At 42.5% G+C, this 18,005-nt stretch overlaps 1 protein-coding gene and 1 long non-coding RNA gene across 5 annotated transcripts in view; one reads left to right on the plus strand and one right to left on the minus strand.

Annotated features, from left to right (window-relative positions):
- The window catches only part of CHN2 (chimerin 2), a 196,861-nt gene that overhangs the window by 2,485 nt on the left and 176,371 nt on the right, over positions 1–18,005 (minus strand). For all 4 annotated transcript variants that reach the window (XM_075125764.1, XM_048838478.2, XM_048838477.2 and 1 more), the window contains 2 exons: positions 7,392–7,529; positions 2,853–2,958 (listed from right to left, as the gene is read on the minus strand). In XM_075125764.1, coding sequence (XP_074981865.1) covers positions 2,853–2,958; positions 7,392–7,529 — 244 coding nt within the window. The remainder of the gene's footprint in view (positions 1–2,852; positions 2,959–7,391; positions 7,530–18,005) is intronic.
- LOC125631585 (uncharacterized) lies at positions 14,484–17,702 on the plus strand. Its single transcript, XR_007354992.2, has 2 exons — positions 14,484–16,117; positions 16,951–17,702. It is a non-coding gene; the product is annotated as an uncharacterized LOC125631585 (long non-coding RNA).

Below are 18,005 nucleotides of genomic sequence, written 5' to 3' on the forward strand. Positions count from 1 at the left end.
ACAGACTACAACATCTAGAAAAGAACAGTTACTGGAGGGTAAGTAACCATTCTTTCTTCAAGTATGTGTCTGTGGATCCCACAGTAGGTGACTGGCAAGCAGTGTCTTCTCAGAACGGCTGAAGTGAGGAGTTCCAGCCATATCAGTCACACAATGATTGTAGCACTGCCCTCCTGAACATGGTGTCTGCCCTGACCGCCATGTCAAAGGTATAATGCTTACCAGCCTGTGCCCTGGTAGAGTGCACCTCAATGTTCAGAAGGAGAGACTTTCCAGGCAGCTGATAGCAGGTGGAAATGAACTGTGTGATCCACTTGGAGATCCTCTGTGACAGATGACTTGGCCTTAGATGGGCTGGAAATGGCCACAAACAGGTAGAGAGGCAGCCCAAAAGGCTTGATTCTACCAAGGTAATATAGCAAAGCCCTGGATACATTCAAGGCATGCAGTTTCTTCTGTCCCTGCATCAAGTGCAGCTTTGAAAAGAACACAGCCAAGGTAACAGACTTGTTCAGGTGAACATCAAGACCGTCTTAGAAAGGAACTTGGGTTGTGGTCTCAACGTCCCCATGGACAGATCTGTAAGGCAGTCTGGCCACGAAGACTTGGAGCTCACTGACTTTCCATGCAGAAGTGAAGGTCACCAAAAATACCATCTTGATGGTAAGATGATGCAGTGAGACTCCAACAATGGTTCATAGGGCGACTCCATGAATTATAGCAGAATAATGTTGAAATCCCACAAGGGTCAGGTTTCTAACTGTAGGGTAAATACGAAGGATACCCTTAAGGAATTTTGATACCACTGGATGAGAGAAGATCGAGTGCAACTGTACTGGCATGTGACATGCCAACATTGCTGCTAGATGGACCTTGAGAGAACCAAATGCTAGTCTAGCCTGTTTTAGGAGCTGCATATAATTGAGGATTTTCAGTATTGGTGCCTCTACTGGGTCTGTATTGTTCCAGACCATCTTTTCTGTTTGGAGGAGTAAGTCTTCCTGGTGCTGAATTCCTGCTTTGGATGAGAATTTTCTGAACCCGTAAGGGACAATCTCTGGCTTTTGAGTCTTTTAGCAAGTGCACTTGCTATATATTTATGGGTCCTGTACCTCTCTTGGAATACCCAATGCTTGGAACCATGATTCTCTCTGCATTGTCAATGAAATGGCCAAAGACCTTGCTGAGGTGTTCGAAGCATCCATCATAGGTGCTAACTGACCTTCCTTAATTATGTCTCTTAGCTCCTCCCTGCTCTTGTGTGGGACCTTTTCAAGGAAGAGTGACACCCTGCCCAATGTTAGGAAGTCATACTGGGTCAGAAATCCCTGGCAGTTGGCTACACGTAGCTGTAAAGAAGCAAAGGAGTATGACTTTCTCCCAAATACGGTGAGCCATTTGGGTATCCTTGGGGGTACTCCTGCTCAGCTTAGATTTCTCTTGTACCTCCAACACAACTAAAGAGCCCAGGCTGGGTGAGTATAGAAGTACTCAAATCCCATTGGAGATATTTGGTTTCTCTTCTTGACATGCTTCACAATGGATGCTATCATAGACGGTATCTGCCATAATCCCTTAAGTGGGTCAAGCAGTCCTCTGTTTATGGGGAAGACAACCCTGGCTGGACCAGAAGCTGACAGGATGTCAAATAGCTTGTGGGATTTCTCTGATGATCACTACCATCTCTATCGCCAGAGTTTCAACAGTCTTCACATGGAGATTTTGGAATGTTTACAGTCATGAGATGCTGGTAGCAGTGCTGAGGATACTGCTTTGTCAGGAGATGAAGATGAGGGCCTTTGGTGGTGATATAGGGCACTGGTGTTGCTCTGTCCCTGGATCTGGTTCCTCCTGGTACTCCAGTGTAGGGGTCTGGCCAGAGATACTGATAGGGAGAGTGATAGGGAGGGTGGTCCACTAGCAGGATCTTAGAGCTCATCACCTTAGAGTCAGAGGAGACCTTCATGGATTGTTCCAGAAGATGGAGCTTCAGCCTTGTGTCTCACATGTCCTAGCAGAGAATGACATGCATCCTGAGCATCTGCTGAGAATGTGTGATTTCCTAGACAGCTGAGGCACCTTCCATGGCCATCTTTTAAGAGAATTAGGCCGTCACAGGATGGACAATATGTGAAGCCCACAGGTTTTGAGTCCACCATGTTAAGATCCCTCTACAGAGGGATTTGTACAGGGGGTTTAGCTGTCAGTCAATACCAAGTCCAGTTGGGTCGAAGTGATCACAGCAGTCAAAAATCAAGGTCATCAGAAGAGTTCTAAAGAGGATTTTCAGACGGCTTAGGCAAAAATAAGAATTAGTGGATCAGATACTTGCCAGGTTCCATCTCACTCCCATTGGTGGAAAGAGGAAAATGAGGGAGATTTACCCTTAATGCACTTTTATGGAAGCCCAAGGAGACCCTGTGTGGCTCTGATGGACACCGCTATTCAGAGAAATTCCAGTCTTGCATGGATCCCCTACAATGGGGTCCACCCTGACACATACGCAAAGAACTGTCATTAACTACATCTGTAACTACAGTTGTAATGCAAAGTATAACCTAATTATTTATTGTCTCACATAGTAAAATTATTGTATTTTGTTCTTTTGTGACTGTGTGTGGTCATATTACAAAACTAAATTAACATTTCTAACATATAGTGAGATTTGCTGATGGAAGGCACTATGCTCTAAGTGCAAAGTTACTCTTCTTCCTTGTTTATTCTCATCTTATTTGTAGCAGTGTAGTTTTAACCTTTGGGCTGTGATGGAGGCTTATAATTGCTTTCTATTATATCTCAAAGTAGAAAGAGGTAAACTGTTCAAAGGTTATTCTGCATGCAAACTAACTTACTTTTTGAGATGAATCATTAGATATCTAAGTGTCTCATAGTGCGCAGCAGGAAGTAGCATCAGTACTTCATGGACAGCTTCTAATCGTTCATCAGGATTAGAGATTTCTGTAAAACACAATAGAATTAATGTCAGTAGTTTTACACATATAAATAGCAATAATGCAAGAAGCTGCAATAATGTTACGGAATCATTTACAAGGACAAATGGTATAGTCCAGTTCTTGAATGTGCAGCTGAAGATAATTATTACATTTATATATGGAGTGTTTTTGCAAGGATGCCAAGGTAGCTAATAAAATGGTTTTAACCTGTGAAGCAATCAACAACTGAGACTTTGTGTAATTACTTTTATGCCTGCGTGTCTGCCTACAGCACCTGAACCTTCTCTTACAGTATTTTTAATATTCTGACTTGCATCTACCCTTCATCTCACCTCTGATTTTATGTGATATCTGGACTATCCATCAAAGAAAGATGGGTGTCATGGAACAAGATAACACAACAGATTTGGGTTCAGCTGAAGCAGCATCAGACTTTATGTCAAGAACACAGCACTACACCTAGAAGGTGAGGAGCCAGGCAGCCGTTGCACTGAGCAGATGCTGATGGGCACTCACTGAGTTCTTATATAGGCAGCCTGGGTGGCCTCTGATATGCAATGACCAATAGGGGTAAGCTATACTAATTCACATCCAAGCTCTACACAGGTTGCATGAGTTCCTTACAATGGGAATTTAAGTTAAATATATCCTTTGAGGCAGCGGTCAAATATATTGGATGGTACTAAAAATTTGCTAATGAAACTAAAATCAAACAACATCACAAAATCATGTATTGTATTGTAGATAATGGTGACGTGGGAATTGTGATGGTAATTTAAAATATTTGGCAATGTCCAACTATCTAGACAGGAATTCTATAAGAAGAATATGGCATTATATATTCCAAGCCAAGGCAAAGTTATATTTGCTACATAATTTTTCATCAAAATTTAGGAACACAAACAGATTGAACCTTAGAAGGCTACAAATCTTTGTCATGCTTTTTAAAAGGTTGGTAAATTGATGCTGGTAAATTGATTTTAGCATGTTATTTATAAGATTAGTGACAAGCTTGAAGAATTTCATATGATGTGGAAAGAAAGAGAGAGGAGCGTAAGTGAGAGGACTGTGATATTATTAAGAGTGTGTGGCGAGGAGGAAGGGAAAGGGGAATAGTTTAGAATATTATACTTTTTGCTTATCCATGCTTCAAAAAGGCATCCTTTAAAAAGTGTAAGTTAAATCCTATTGAGGAAAATAGAAAAGAGCATAAATTCTGGCAAGTGATGTGTAAAAATATAATTAGAAAGGTCAAAAAAGAATGTAAAGAATAGCCAAAGACTCAAAAAGTAAAAGCAAAAAAAGTACATCAGAAGCAGGAAGCCTGCTAAACAACCAGTGGGGCCACTGGATGATTGAGATGCTAAAGGAGCACTCAAAGACGATAAGGTCATTGCGAAGAAACTAAATGAATTCTTTGCATCGGTCTTCATGGATGAGGATGTGAGGGAGATTCTCAGATCTGATCCATTCTTTTTTGGTGACAAATCTGAGGCACTGTCCCAGATTGAGGTGTCATTAGAGGAGGTTTTGGAACAAATTGATAAGCTAAACAGTAATAAGACACCAGGACCAGATGGTATTCACCCAGGCATAGGTGCTGACTTTCTAATGTGCCAGAGGGTGCTGCCCCCGAGCCCTGCCCCAAGCCCCGCCCTCACTCTATCCTTTCCCCCAAGGCCCCACCCTCACCCTGCCTCTTCCCGCCCTATTCCACCCCCTCCCCTGAGCGGGTTGCACCCTTACTCCTCTCCCCTCCCCCCCCAGCCCCTCTTGCACACTGTGGAACAGCTGATCCATGGCAGGTGGGAAGGGCTGGGAGGGGGGGGGAGGTGCTGATATGGGAGCTGCTGGTAGGTGTTGAGCACCCATCATTTTTTTCCCAGGGGTGCTCCAGCCCTGGAGTCCACAGTGCCTAAGGAACTCAAATGTGAAATTGCAGATCTACTAACCTATCATTTAAATCACCTTTTGTACCAGATGACTGGAGGATAGCTACTGTGGCACCAACTTTTAAAAAAGGCTCCATAAGTGATCCCTGAAATTAGAGGCCGGTAAGCCTAACTTCAGTACTGGGAAAACTGGTTGAAACTATAGTAAAGAACCGAATGATCAGATGCATAGATGAACATGATTTGTTGGGGGAGATTCAACATGGTTTTTGTAAAGGGAAATCATGCCTCACCAATCTATTAGAATTCTTTGAGGGGGTCAACAAGCATGTGGACAAGGATGATCCAGTGGGTATAGTGTACTTAGATTTTCAGAAAGACTTTGACAAGTTCCCTCAACAAAGGCTCTTAAGCAAAGTAAGCTGTCATGGGATAAGAGGGAAGGCCCTTTCATTGATTAGTAACTGGTTAAAGGACAGGAAACAAAGTGTAGGAATAAACGGTCAGTTTTCAGAATGGAAATAAATAAATAGAGATGTCCCCCAGGGGTCTGTACTGGGACCAATACTGTTCAACATATTCACAAATGATCTGGAAAAAGGGGTAAACGTGAGGTGGCAAAATTTGCAGATGATCCAAAACTACTCAAGATAGTTAAGTCCAAAGCAGACTGCGAAGAGTTACAAAGGGATCTCAGTAAACTGGGTGATTGGACAATAAAATGGCAGATGAAATTCAATGTTAATAAATTCAAAATAATGCACACTGGAAAACATAATCCCAATGTTACATACAAACTGATGGGGTCTAAATTAGCTGTTACTACTCAAGAAAGATCTTGGAGTCATTATGGATAATTCTCTGAAAATAGCCACCCAATGTGCAGCGGCAGTCAAAAAAGCTAACAGAATGTTGGGAATCATCAGGAAAGGAATAGATAGGACAGAAAGTATCATATTGTCTCTATATAAATCCATGATATGCCCACATCTTGAATGCTGAGTTGAAACGTGGTCCCCGCTTCTCAAAAAAGATATATTGGAATTGGAAAAGATTCAGAAAAGGGCAACAAAAATGATTATGGGTATGGAACAGCTGCCATATGAGGAGAGATTAATAAGACTGGGATTTTCCATCTTGGAAAAGAGATGACTAATGGGGGATATGATAGAGCTCTTTAAAATCATAACTCGTTTGGAGAAAGTAAATAGGGAAGTGTTATTTATTCCTGCTCATAACACAAGAACTAGGGGTCACCAAATGAAATTAATAGGCAGCACATTTAAAACAAACAAAAGGAAGTATTTCTTCATGCAACGCACAGTCAACCTGTGGAACTCCTTGCCAGATGATGTTGTGAAGGCCAAGACTATATCAGGGTTCAAAAAAGAACTAGATAACTTCACGGAGGATAGGTCCATCAATGGCTATTAGCCAGGATGGGCAGGGATGGTGTCCCTAGCCTCTGTTTGCTAGATGCTGGGAATAGGCGACAGGGGATGGATCACTTGGTGGTTACCTGTTCTGTGCATTCCCTCTGAAGCACCTGGCATTGGCCACTGTCAGAAGACAGGATATTGGGCTAGATGGACTTTGGTCTGACCCAGTATGTCCATTCTTCTGTTCTTTGCTCTAAAGTATAGTTTTAAAATCAATGGGACTCAGTTATTTAAAAAAATGCATGATTCCTTACTTGAAATCTTGAATGGATTTATTCTGGAATCTTTTCAGAGTTGTGCACTCACCTAGTCCCAGTGGAATTCCATTTCAGCAAGTTTTTATAACAGAACATCATCATGTGTAACAAAGTAGTATTAAAGAAACTTGGGGGCAAATCCTGCTTCTTCCTCTGCCAGATTTGCTTTGGAGCCAGTGCTGTTCTGTTGCACAAGGGGAGCAGAGAACATGAGAACTAATATAGGGGATGTGCATCCTCTGCTTCCCATAAAGTCCAGCTTCATAGGGGCTCACTGCATGCTCCCTCACAATGGCAATTTGGGCCTGGGGTACAAAAAGCAGTATGTGATGGATTCATTGACTATTCTCGTCTTGGCTGTGTAAAGGAACAAGCACTATCGCAGCTCCTCTGCCCTGTGAATAGAATAGTAGCTGAGGAACAGCTCCGTTACTACTCTGTAGCTCGTAGAATAGAGAAAAGATGCTTCCTTTCCTGTCCCTAGGGATCTCCCAATGCCTTAAAGCAGGTTTAATCCCTTAAAGCAGAACTGTATTTTTTAAGACAACCGCATAAACAGCTCCCATTACAGCAAACAGATTGGCTCAGATCCTCAGCTGGTGTAAGCTGTAACTCCCTTGACTCCAGAGAAGCTACACTGATTTACACAGCCATACATAGCTGCAGGGGGAACAGCTTTATATCAACACTGATGTAAACATTCCATTTAAAAGAGGAAAACGATGAAAGAGCAATGAACAAAGCAATGTATTTCCTTCCACTTTGTTGGAAAGGTTGATATTTTTTATAAAAACATTTTTTTAGGAGAAAATGTAATTAAAATTATATGAATTGTTATGCAATTCTTACTTGCTGCCTCTATAAACTTGGAGTAGGTCTCATAGGTGATTACAGGAATCGGCAAGTCTCTGAAATATAGCTTCAGTGCTCCAGCAATAATGTTTATGTCTGGATATAAACTTGCAGAGATATCAGCCTTGTCACCATCTAGAAGAGAAGCAAGAAATCTCTTGTTAAAATAGCATAATTTTACTTCGGCAAGACTTGGCCTCCTTAATACTGATTAAGGGTTATTCCTTCCATCCTCACAAGAAATAATCTGCAGACAGCATTTGAAACAAACATATAACCACCAATTCTCCAGTATATCAATGAGAGTAGTATTTCCTCCACTATTTTTCAAGTGTTGGCTGTTTATAGCTTCAATGTAGACTGGCAAATACAACACCAAAATCTACAGTATATCATCCCATGTAGGATTTCTAATGCTGAGTGCAAAAATTCAGGGACGAATAATGGAACTGCTGAATTCTGCCTGTTCGTTAAATGTTGACAATAACACTCTAATAGCTAGCTTTTATATAGCACTTTTTACATACAGATCTCAAAGCCATTTACAAAGGAGATAACTGTATTTTACAAGTGGGGAAACTGAGACACACAGAGGTGAAGTGACTTGCTCAAGGTTACCAAGCAGATCAACACCAGTTTGGAAAAGAACCCTGCTCTTTTGAATCAATCACATGATTATGTGGGCCACAACGATAAACAGATCACAGAATCCTCTTGTTGCTTTGAAATTTTCTGTTGTCTTCTAAATTTATTTTCCTATCCAAACAGCATGTGAACAGTTTCAGGTAAATATCTCAATTTAAATAGTCCTGCCATGGCATTTAGCTATGCAAGTCATGTGGTACTGTTTCTGTTAAATGATTATGTGACTTATGTAACCAAACTTACATGAATTTTGAATTTCATATATTGCAGCAGAATAATTCAAAACTCCCTTTCAATCATTTTAGCTTAACACTCAGTTGATGCTAGTAAAGCTTGACCACTGAAATGCCTGCCGAAAAGGAAAATGAACGAATTTCAAACATAGCTGAATCAAAGTTAGTTTTCAAGTTCAAATGACTATTTGCAGACATTTTTCCATTATGCACTGACTTGACCTTTTCCAAAAGTCAGCATTTGTTATGCCTCTAAACACCTCTTTTCCTTCCATCCCACTGAAGAGTTGGAGAAAAGGGCTAGTTCTTGTGCATCAGAAACACCCCTTCCTTTTCTCAGAAACTGGCCACACCCGTGTCAGATTATATGGACACCTCTGTGTGTGTGTGTGTATAGCTTCCTCTCTCCACCCTTATTTTCAGTACCACAATGTCCACATTTTTCTTCACTTTGAGAACTGCTCAGGACTCATGGCATTCTCTCTCTGCCTGCAGCTGAAAGTGACACGCTTGCTCTTCTCTTTGCCTTTTTCAACCAGCCCCAGTGCAAGGGAATATGCCATACCCAGTATGCCCATCCACAAGAGAGAGGAAGGATAGGCCAGTGGTTAGGGTGGCAGCCTGGGACTTGGGAGGCCAGGTTTAATTCCCTGCTCCACCCAGACTCACTATATGACCTTGGGCAAGACACTTATTTTCTCCATGTTTCAGTACCCATCTGTAATGACAGTATTACTTCCCTACCTCATAGGGGTGTTGTGAGGATAAATACATGAAACATAGTGAGGAGCTTGGATACTGGGGTAATGGGGGCCATACAAGTACCTAAAATAGATAAAGTGTGTATGTTATGTGTACTGCTCCTAAGGTGCTGGTGACAGTCTTTCTTAAGAGGGAATGTACTGTAAACATGCTTCAGATTATTTTTTCACTGCAGGAGAAAACAGCTTGTGTTGATTCTAGATGTTCTGTACAAACCTACGGCATTAATCTTGAAGGAATCGGTTCTTCTGTCTAATGCATGCGCATAACTCTCATTAGCACTAACAGGACCTACATGTACTCATCAAGAGAAGATTATATGCTTAGCGTTTAAAATAAACAGCCTTTTTTGATATAGCTGAGTAGTCTGAACACATACATCAGTATTTAATTTAACACAGCATCCATACCCCTAACAGAACGTTTACTCTGCCCCAATCTCTTGTTTATCCACACATACTTGGCACAGTAGCATTAGTATTATAAAACATTGTTTGGACAGCTCTATTTAATTGCTGTACACGGAATGCGAAAAATGCTACACTGAAAACAGATGCTTTCAAGAAGACAGCAGCTGCATCAAACAGATATGGCAAATCCGAATGTTGCATCCATTACTTGTCTTTATTTAACAGCAAGGTCACTAGTATACTAAATGGAAGTGCTATTTATTCAATGTTTTTACAGTGTAGTATAGCAAGCATCCTTAAACTGGCACTCTAGCTGCATCAAATGCCACACAAACATACATTTTATTTATATCTTTTCTTGAAGATCACTGTAACAAAAGTGTATTAGTTCATGAATCACAAAATTAGTTGTCTCCAAAGACTGTGGCACTTCAAAAATAAACATATGTCTATAAAAAATGCAACTGAAGAAAATTTTTGGAAGGGAATAAAAATACACTTTGTTATATGGAAAGTCACAAATTTAAAATATTCTCCAACAGATACCTATTGATGTTTTTTTTCCCCCTATTAAAGCAACTCTGGCAAGCTACACTTATTTTCTATTTTCCCAGGATGCCTGGATTTGTATTTAAAAGTTTTAGAAACATTCAAAGCACTTAAGGAAGAAGTGTTAACTCATAGCAAGTGGAGTCAAGGACAAAGTGTAAAACAGAGGAGCATCAGTGCTATTAACTTAAAGGAACCTAATTGATTTTATGATACCTTTTTCTTTCTGTATTACCAAAATTGTCCACAACTCTGCAATAAGATAAATTGCCACATAGCAGCTGTTATGATGTCAATACCAAAAGCTTTTCTGTACTAATCTGTAAAAATGTAATTCATTTAGCACACAATAATATAGCACAACTTATATTTTTCTGTTCTTTCCTCCCATCCCTTGCTCTTCCCAAACCACCTGTTATGTCTAAATTTGGACTCTTCAAGTCAAGGACCATGTTTTTTCTTTGTTGTTTAAAGGGCACAGCACATTTTAGATGGGCTATAAATAATTACTTATAGGGAAAGAGATCAGAACTGGTATTACCATCCACAAGTCTAAACTATGCACATTCAGTGCTGAATTACACTTACACTAAAACTACATTTTCCTTCAAAGGTCCTTGGACCCTGTCATAAATGTAAAGGGAAGGGTAAACCCCTTTAAAATCCCTCCTGGCCAGAGGAAAAATCCTCTCACCTGTAAAGGGTTAAGAAGCTAAAGGTAACCTCGCTGGCACCTGACCAAAATGACCAATGAGGAGACAAGATACTTTCAAAAGCTGGGAGGAGGGAGAGAAACAAAGGGTCTGTGTCTGTTGGTATGCTGCTTTGCCGGGGATAGAACAGGAATGGAGTCTTAGAACTTTTAGTAAGTAATCTAGCTAGGTATGTGTTAGATTATGATTTCTTTAAATGGCTGAGAAAAGAATTGTGCTGAATAGAATGACTATTTCTGTCTGTGTGTCTTTTTTGTAACTTAAGGTTTTGCCTAGAGGGATTCTCTATGTTTTGAATCTAATTACCCTGTAAGGTACCTACCATCCTGATTTTACAGGGGTGATTCCTTTACTCCTAGTTACTTCTATTTCTATTAAAAGTCTTCTTGTAAGAAAACTGAATGCTTTTTCATTGTTCTCACATCCAAGGGTTTGGGTCTGTGGTCACCTATGCAAATTGGTGAGGATTTTTACCAAACCTTTCCCAGGAAGTGGGGTGCAAGGGTTGGGAGGATTTTGGGGGGAAAGACGTGTCCAAACTACGTTTCCCAGTAAACCCAGTTAGAGTTTGGTGGTGGCAGTGGTTATTCCAAGCACAAAGGATAAAATTAATTTGTACCTTGGGGAAGTTTTAACCTAAGCTGGTAAAAGTAAGCTTAGGAGGTTTTCATGCAGGTCCCCACATCTGTACCCTAGAGTTCAGAGTGGGGGAGGAACCTTGACAGACCCAATGGTCTTATTGTGCCAAATCAAGTGTCATTGTGAGAATTGCCCAAGTTAAAGACTTTAGGATTTGATCCTTTGAAAAAACTGTCAAACTCCAAATCCAGTAAAACAAAGACACTTGCACACAGTTTACACGAATGCCAATAAAAGTCAGGGTGCTTTTGAATGTAATATTTAACTGCATAATATTATAACAAACATGTTTGCCAGACAATCAAAGAAACAACAACAAATAAAAGGACAAAATGCATTTACTACAATGGCGTCTCTGTGGACAAACTGCACAATGAGTGTTTTCTAAGCCATCAGAATGCAGCAGGTCAACAGCAGTACAGAGAACGACTGTTGCTCTACAGCATCCACATTCATTAGATTAAATAAATCCTTATTATTCCTCTTATTCTAGTTAAAAATAGCTGAAACAGAACATTGTCACAACCTCAATAAGCCTAATTCTCATGTACACTAAGGCCCATTTACACCATTTGGCTGTATAAAGGAATTTACTGTATGTAAGAACTAGGCACATCTCCTGTTTAACATCCCAGCTTCATCAGCATTTATCAACCTGAGATAATATATCCAGAGATAACATTCTCTTCCAGTGACTTTAACTTCTAAGTTTCAGTTTCCTTTCTCATTTATATTGTAATGCTTTTGTAGGAACAAGTCACTGTCCCTTTAAGAATCCTACGGCACTGGGGGTAAAATTCTGCCTTCATTGTACTCCTGTAAATCCAGTTTAAGTCAACCGGATCTCTGCTATTCTATGGCGGAGTTTGATACACAGTGTTAAACAAGATTTTCTATAACATTCTATCGCATTTCATTTCCTATAGCCTGATGAAGATGATGTGTGTCTTAAAAGTTTTAGTAAAATAGTTTCCTCTTAGATCATTGTTAGTACTGTGTGCTGGGTAATTAAATGAACAGATTCCATGGGTGTAAACTAACACTGTTTTTTAAGACAAATATTTACAGAGATGCAGCAACTGCAGCTAACATTCTATCCAGGTGCACACAGACTGACTTCCTAGTGCCTCCTCCAAACTCTTCCCTCCTGCAACTTGTGCTTCTCCCTACAAGTTCCATAAAGGCTGCTACAGTCATGATGTGGAGACACAGCTCACAGAGCAACAAGATTTGTATGTGTGTGAACAGTGGCAGCAGAAAAGATGCCAGCATCCAACACAGAAACGATATGCCATCCTCTTAATGTCTGTAAGTTATACTTTGAGCATGATCACTTCAGAATCCCACCTTTTGTGGTTAGTTCTCCTTAGCCAGTGTAGCCATTACAGGAATTTTCTTCCAAACAAGGAAAACTTCAGATACAAAGTATTTCTAAGATAATGTGATCTACACCATTTTAAATGTTGTTGTTTTTTTTAAAGAAACTTTTTTAAAGTATAAAGTACAAAAATAATATTTGAAGAAACAAAGCAGGAGGGAAATACCATATATGGGAGAGGAGCAGGATGGTATATCACACACAAGAAAGGAAATATCCTCCCAAATACGGTCAGATGATAGGTATACAAGGAAAGCTGCATTTTGTGTGTGTATGTAGAGCCATCTACACTTGAGACTGAACACAGGTACATGTGTGCTATTGTACCATAACCCCCATATTGTCCAAATCTGAAGCTCTGAGGCACATTCCTGATGGACAGTCTAGTGCATGAAAGCTAGCATGCACCGAGGGGTGTGGGTATGTAAGCACCTCTGCTGTGGCATGACCCTGTACTTGTTCTGTACTTGTTCTACAGTGTAGTGTAGACAGGGGCAAAGGCCGTATACCAGGACACGAGTAGCGATAGTACTCCAGGGCGATTCCCATAGTGCACTGATCATTTTGCTGCATGACCCTTAATGGAAAGTCCCTGAAACCCACTTGCCAGCAGTGGTAGCAACCTATCCTGACTCCCACAGAACAGTTTTCTACTAAAATTGATTGATCAGTACAGGTGATTGTGGTCCGAGAGCAACTACCTGGTCTCTGGAGCACACCTGGGTGCTCATTGTGTGCTCGGAGCAGATTGTCCTTCACCAGGTAGGTGGCAGGTACACTCACCTGTACCAGAAGATTTCACAGAGGCTGGAGATGGCTGGCATTCACCAGATTCCATCCCAATGCTGGGTGCACATGAAACACATCAGGCTCTTGTACTGGAGGGTGAAGGACTCCAGCAATTGCTCCAGGAGTTGACTTAGCACATACCCATGCTACGAGATGAGCTGGACTGGGAGCTCTCCAGGGTTGCAGATACAGAGCCTGAACTGACTCATGAGCCCCTCCTCAACCCTGCTGGCCTCATCATAGGATGGGACCGATGATGGGCAGGGTGAGGAGGCAGCGGAGACCTCAGAGGAATTCCTAGAGGAAGCCCCAAGAGACACAGAGGAAGAGAAGCATGTGATTCTGCACCTCTACTGGGCAGTCCTGGTTGAAGAATTATCTGTGGAGAAAGAAGTGGTTCGGGACTATTTAGAAAAGCTGGACGAGCACAAGTCCATGGGGCTGGACGCGCTGCATCCGAGAGTGCTAAAGGAGTTGGCGGATGTGATTGCAGAGCCATTGGCCATTATCTTTGAAAACTCATGGCGATCAGGGGAAGTCCCGGACGACTGGAAAAAGGCTAATGTAGTGCCCATCTTTAAAAAAGGGAAGAAGGTGGATCCTGGGAACTACAGGCCAGTCAGCCTCACCTCAGTCCCTAGAAAAATCATGGAGCAGGTCCTCAAGGAATCAATTCTGAAGCACTTAGAGGAGAGGAAAGTGATCAGGAACAGTCAGCATGGATTCACCAAGGGCAAGTCATGCCTGACTAATCTAATTGCCTTCTATGATGAGATAACTGGCTCTATGGATGAGGGAAAAGTAGTGGACGTGTTGCTCCTTGACTTTAGCAAAGCTTTTGACATGGTCTCCCACAGTATTCTTGCCAGCACGTTAAAGTAGTATGGGCTGGATGAAAGGACTGTAAGGTGGATAGAAAGTTGGCTAGATTTTCGGGTTCAACGGGTAGTGATCAATGGCTCCAGGTCTAGTTGGCAGCCGGTATCAAGTGGAGTGCCCCAAGGGTCGGTCCTCAGGCCGGTTTTGTTCAATATCTTCATAAATGACCTGGAGGATGGTGTGGATTGCACTCTCAGCAAGTTTGCAGATGACACTAAACTGGGAGGAGTGGTAGATATGCTGAAGGGTAGGGATAGGATACAGAGGGACCTAGACAAATTGGAGGATTGGGCCAAAAGAAATCTGATGAGGTTCAACAAAGACAAGTGCAGAGTCCTACACTTAGGACGGAAGAATCCCATGCATTGCTACAGACTAGGGACTAAATGGCTAGGCAGCAGTTCTGCAGAAAAGGACCTAGAGGTTACAGTGGACGAGAAGCTGGATATGAGTCAACAGTGTGCCCTTGTTGCCAAAAAGGCTACCGGCATTTTGGGCTGTATAAGTAGGGGCATTGCCAGCAGATCGAGGGACGTGATCGATCCCCTCTATTTGACATTGGTGAGGCTTCATCTGGAGTACTGTGTCCAGTTTTGGGCCCCACACTACAAGAAGGATGTGGAAAAATTGGAAAGAGTCCAGCGGAGGGCAACAAAAATAATTAGGGGACTGGAACGCATGACTTATGAGGAGAGGCTGAGGGACCTGGGACTGTTTAGTCTGCGGAAGAGAAGAATGAGGGGGGATTTGATAGCTGCTTTCAACTACCTGAAAGGGGATTCCAAAGAGGATGGCTCTAGACTGTTCTCAATGGGTAGCTGATGACAGAACAAGGAGTAATGGTCTCAAGTTGCAGTGGGGGAGGTTTCGGTTGGATATTAGGGAAAACTTTTTCACTAGGAGGGAGGTGAAACACTGGAATGCGTTACCTAGGGAGGTGGTGGAATCTCCTTCCTTAGATATTTTTAAGGTCAGGGTTGACAAAGCCCTGACTGGGATGATTTAGTTGGGGATTGGTCCTGCTTTGAGTAGGGGGTGGGACTAGATGACCTCCTGAGGTCCCTTCCAACCCTGATATTCTATGATTCTATAAGAAGCCCCCCCACCAGGACCCAGAGCTGCTGTAGGAACCAGAATCTGATATTGGTAAGTTTTACAATGAACCCCCACCCTTCCTCTGGTGATATATGCCTCAGCCCAGCCCTCCAGCCCACTTCAGCATGGTCCCATAGCAGCACACAGCTTTAAATCAATGATTTTATTGAAATCCCATGAACCACTAGAAAGCATTTAACAGAAGCCATAACAGGCCCTTGTGTCTGTGCATTTCTTGGCTATCACTGACAGCAATAGTTCAGGTGCTTCACAAAATAGTGGGGGAAAGAAGGGGCAGGCTGAGTGCTATAAGGCCCCAGGTGGGGAAAGAACAGTTTCATGACACACATGGTTGTGCAATGATCCAACATTATTCCTCTCCCACCACATATCCTGTCTTTCCTTCCTCTTATGAATGGGAGCCGAATGGAGGGGGGATGGGGATGCTTAGTTCCTTGTGTGCAGGCCTGCCTACGTCCGGGAACACAAAGGGAACTGTTCGGTTGTCCAAGGAACATCAGAGTAGTCCATTCTCCCTGTGATCACTTCAAATGTTTTGTACCATTCCCAGTACCTGGTGTCTGGCCTCTCCCTATGCTGAGCCGCTCTGCAGAAGCCAGGAGAAGCACGGGTGAGTGAAGCATCCACTCCAGTGGTTGCACAAATGCCAGGCCCCTTAGCAGCAGAGAGGTGATTGACTTGTGGTGTTAATCCAGAAGTTTAGGGAAGAAAATACACTTCTGGAGTCACTCTCTGTTCCTTTCAATGCTGTTCACTGGACACAGGGGGAATTAAGTGGTGGGTGGATGATTTCTGTGGTTCTCCATTCCTCTTCCATGGCAACTCCATCTGCTAGCATAGAATAGTCAATTTTCTCTTGAATTGCCACCCAGTCCTGTAAGCATAATTCAGCAAATTTCTGGTGTTGCAGAAATTCAAATGGTTTTTCAGTAGGGCAAATGTGCTTGGTCCAACTTTGTAGCTCACTAAACCCCACCACTCAGTAATATGTAGATAGGTCACCATTATCAGAAATATATCTCTGACATAGGTGGCCAGGTGTCCTCCACAGGACTGGAAAGCCACTACTCTTTTCCGTTCCAGTCTCAAAAACTGCTATGTTCTCAAAGTGATGGCGAGCCTTTAAAGAACAGAAAGATGACTTGGTAACGTTACCCTTAAAGGAACCAAACGCCATCTCAAGTGGTCCATCCATACACTGTAAACATTAAAACACTTTAATAACAGTACTGCAGGCATCTTACCATTTTTTTTTTAACCTCAGCTCCTTCCTAATGGGCTGCAAAAGTAATCTGAAGGAGGGGGTTGTAACAGCTGCATTCCTGGGATTCTAAAATGTACCAGTTTTGTGGCTTCCACAGTACAATTGCATGATGTTGGGGAATTTAGTTACTTTCCAAGGAAAAATGCAATATACTGTTACCCTTGTCTTTGACTTGGCAGGATATTCTGATGCCAACAAAGAAGCCATTCCGGTGGAAAGGCAGGAGTTCCACAGAGATCACAGAGGAAGACGCAGAAAGACCTGTTCATTGGCATAGATGGAAGTCAGGAGCAGTTCAAGTTTCTTAGAGCAAGGAAGGATTGGGCTCTTAGGCATGGTTAAGGCTTTCCTGAAAATGGAGAGTTTCACAGGCAATGGGAGTACATCAGAGGGAACAAGATCATGCACTCAGAAAATCCTTAGTCCAACCAGCATGCTTCTAGGCCCTGCCCACCACTGTAGCACCTGCTCCTCTGCATGAACAAACAGCAGCTCCTCCTTCTCCTAGTCCTCCTCCATCTGCCTGCCAGGCTGCTGCTGAGGCAGTGAATCCCACCACCATCCCTGACAGGAAGGAACATGCTCGATGCCTGGCACAACATCCTCCGCAGGCACCTGAAACCCCTCGAGAGGGGAACCCCCCAGAACATTCAGGAGGGGAACGATGAGCCTGATCCAGTTCTTGTAGTCCAGCTTGTGAACAGTCCCCAGATCCCACACAGGAGACAACCCTATTTGTTCCCCTCCACCCTCCAATATTTTTCTGCCATTCCTCCCTTGTTAGGGAGAGGGGAAGGGCAAGGAGACATATTCGAAGAAGTTAACGTTTGACCACCTTTGAGGGAATCTGACCTGTTGTTGTTGTGTATTTGATCTTGTTTTAGCTCTATGTTTGATGTATGTTTGTCAAATAAAAGTTACTGTTCCCGTCTCTTGTGTGTGCACTTTGCTTTCTGAGTATGATCAACATGTTTTCCACACATTAGGGAGGAGTCAGCAGGATTCCCAGCACACCATGATGGTTCTCCAGGACCAGAAGCGGTGGCCCTCCCGTGGGCATACCATTGCACTCCCAGCACTCAACACACCTGTTTCTTGGGATTCTACCGGATTTCATTCCCCCCAGACTCAGTCAGCTATCTCAAATTTGTGTGGGCCGATTCTGTCTAGTGTCCAGTACTGCACCGCAGGAACATTTGTCCAGTGAGCAAGAGCAGAACCACATCATCATACC

This window comes from Caretta caretta, chromosome 2, assembly GCF_965140235.1.
Source record: "Caretta caretta isolate rCarCar2 chromosome 2, rCarCar1.hap1, whole genome shotgun sequence".
In the NCBI taxonomy this organism is placed as follows: Eukaryota; Metazoa; Chordata; order Testudines; family Cheloniidae; genus Caretta; species Caretta caretta.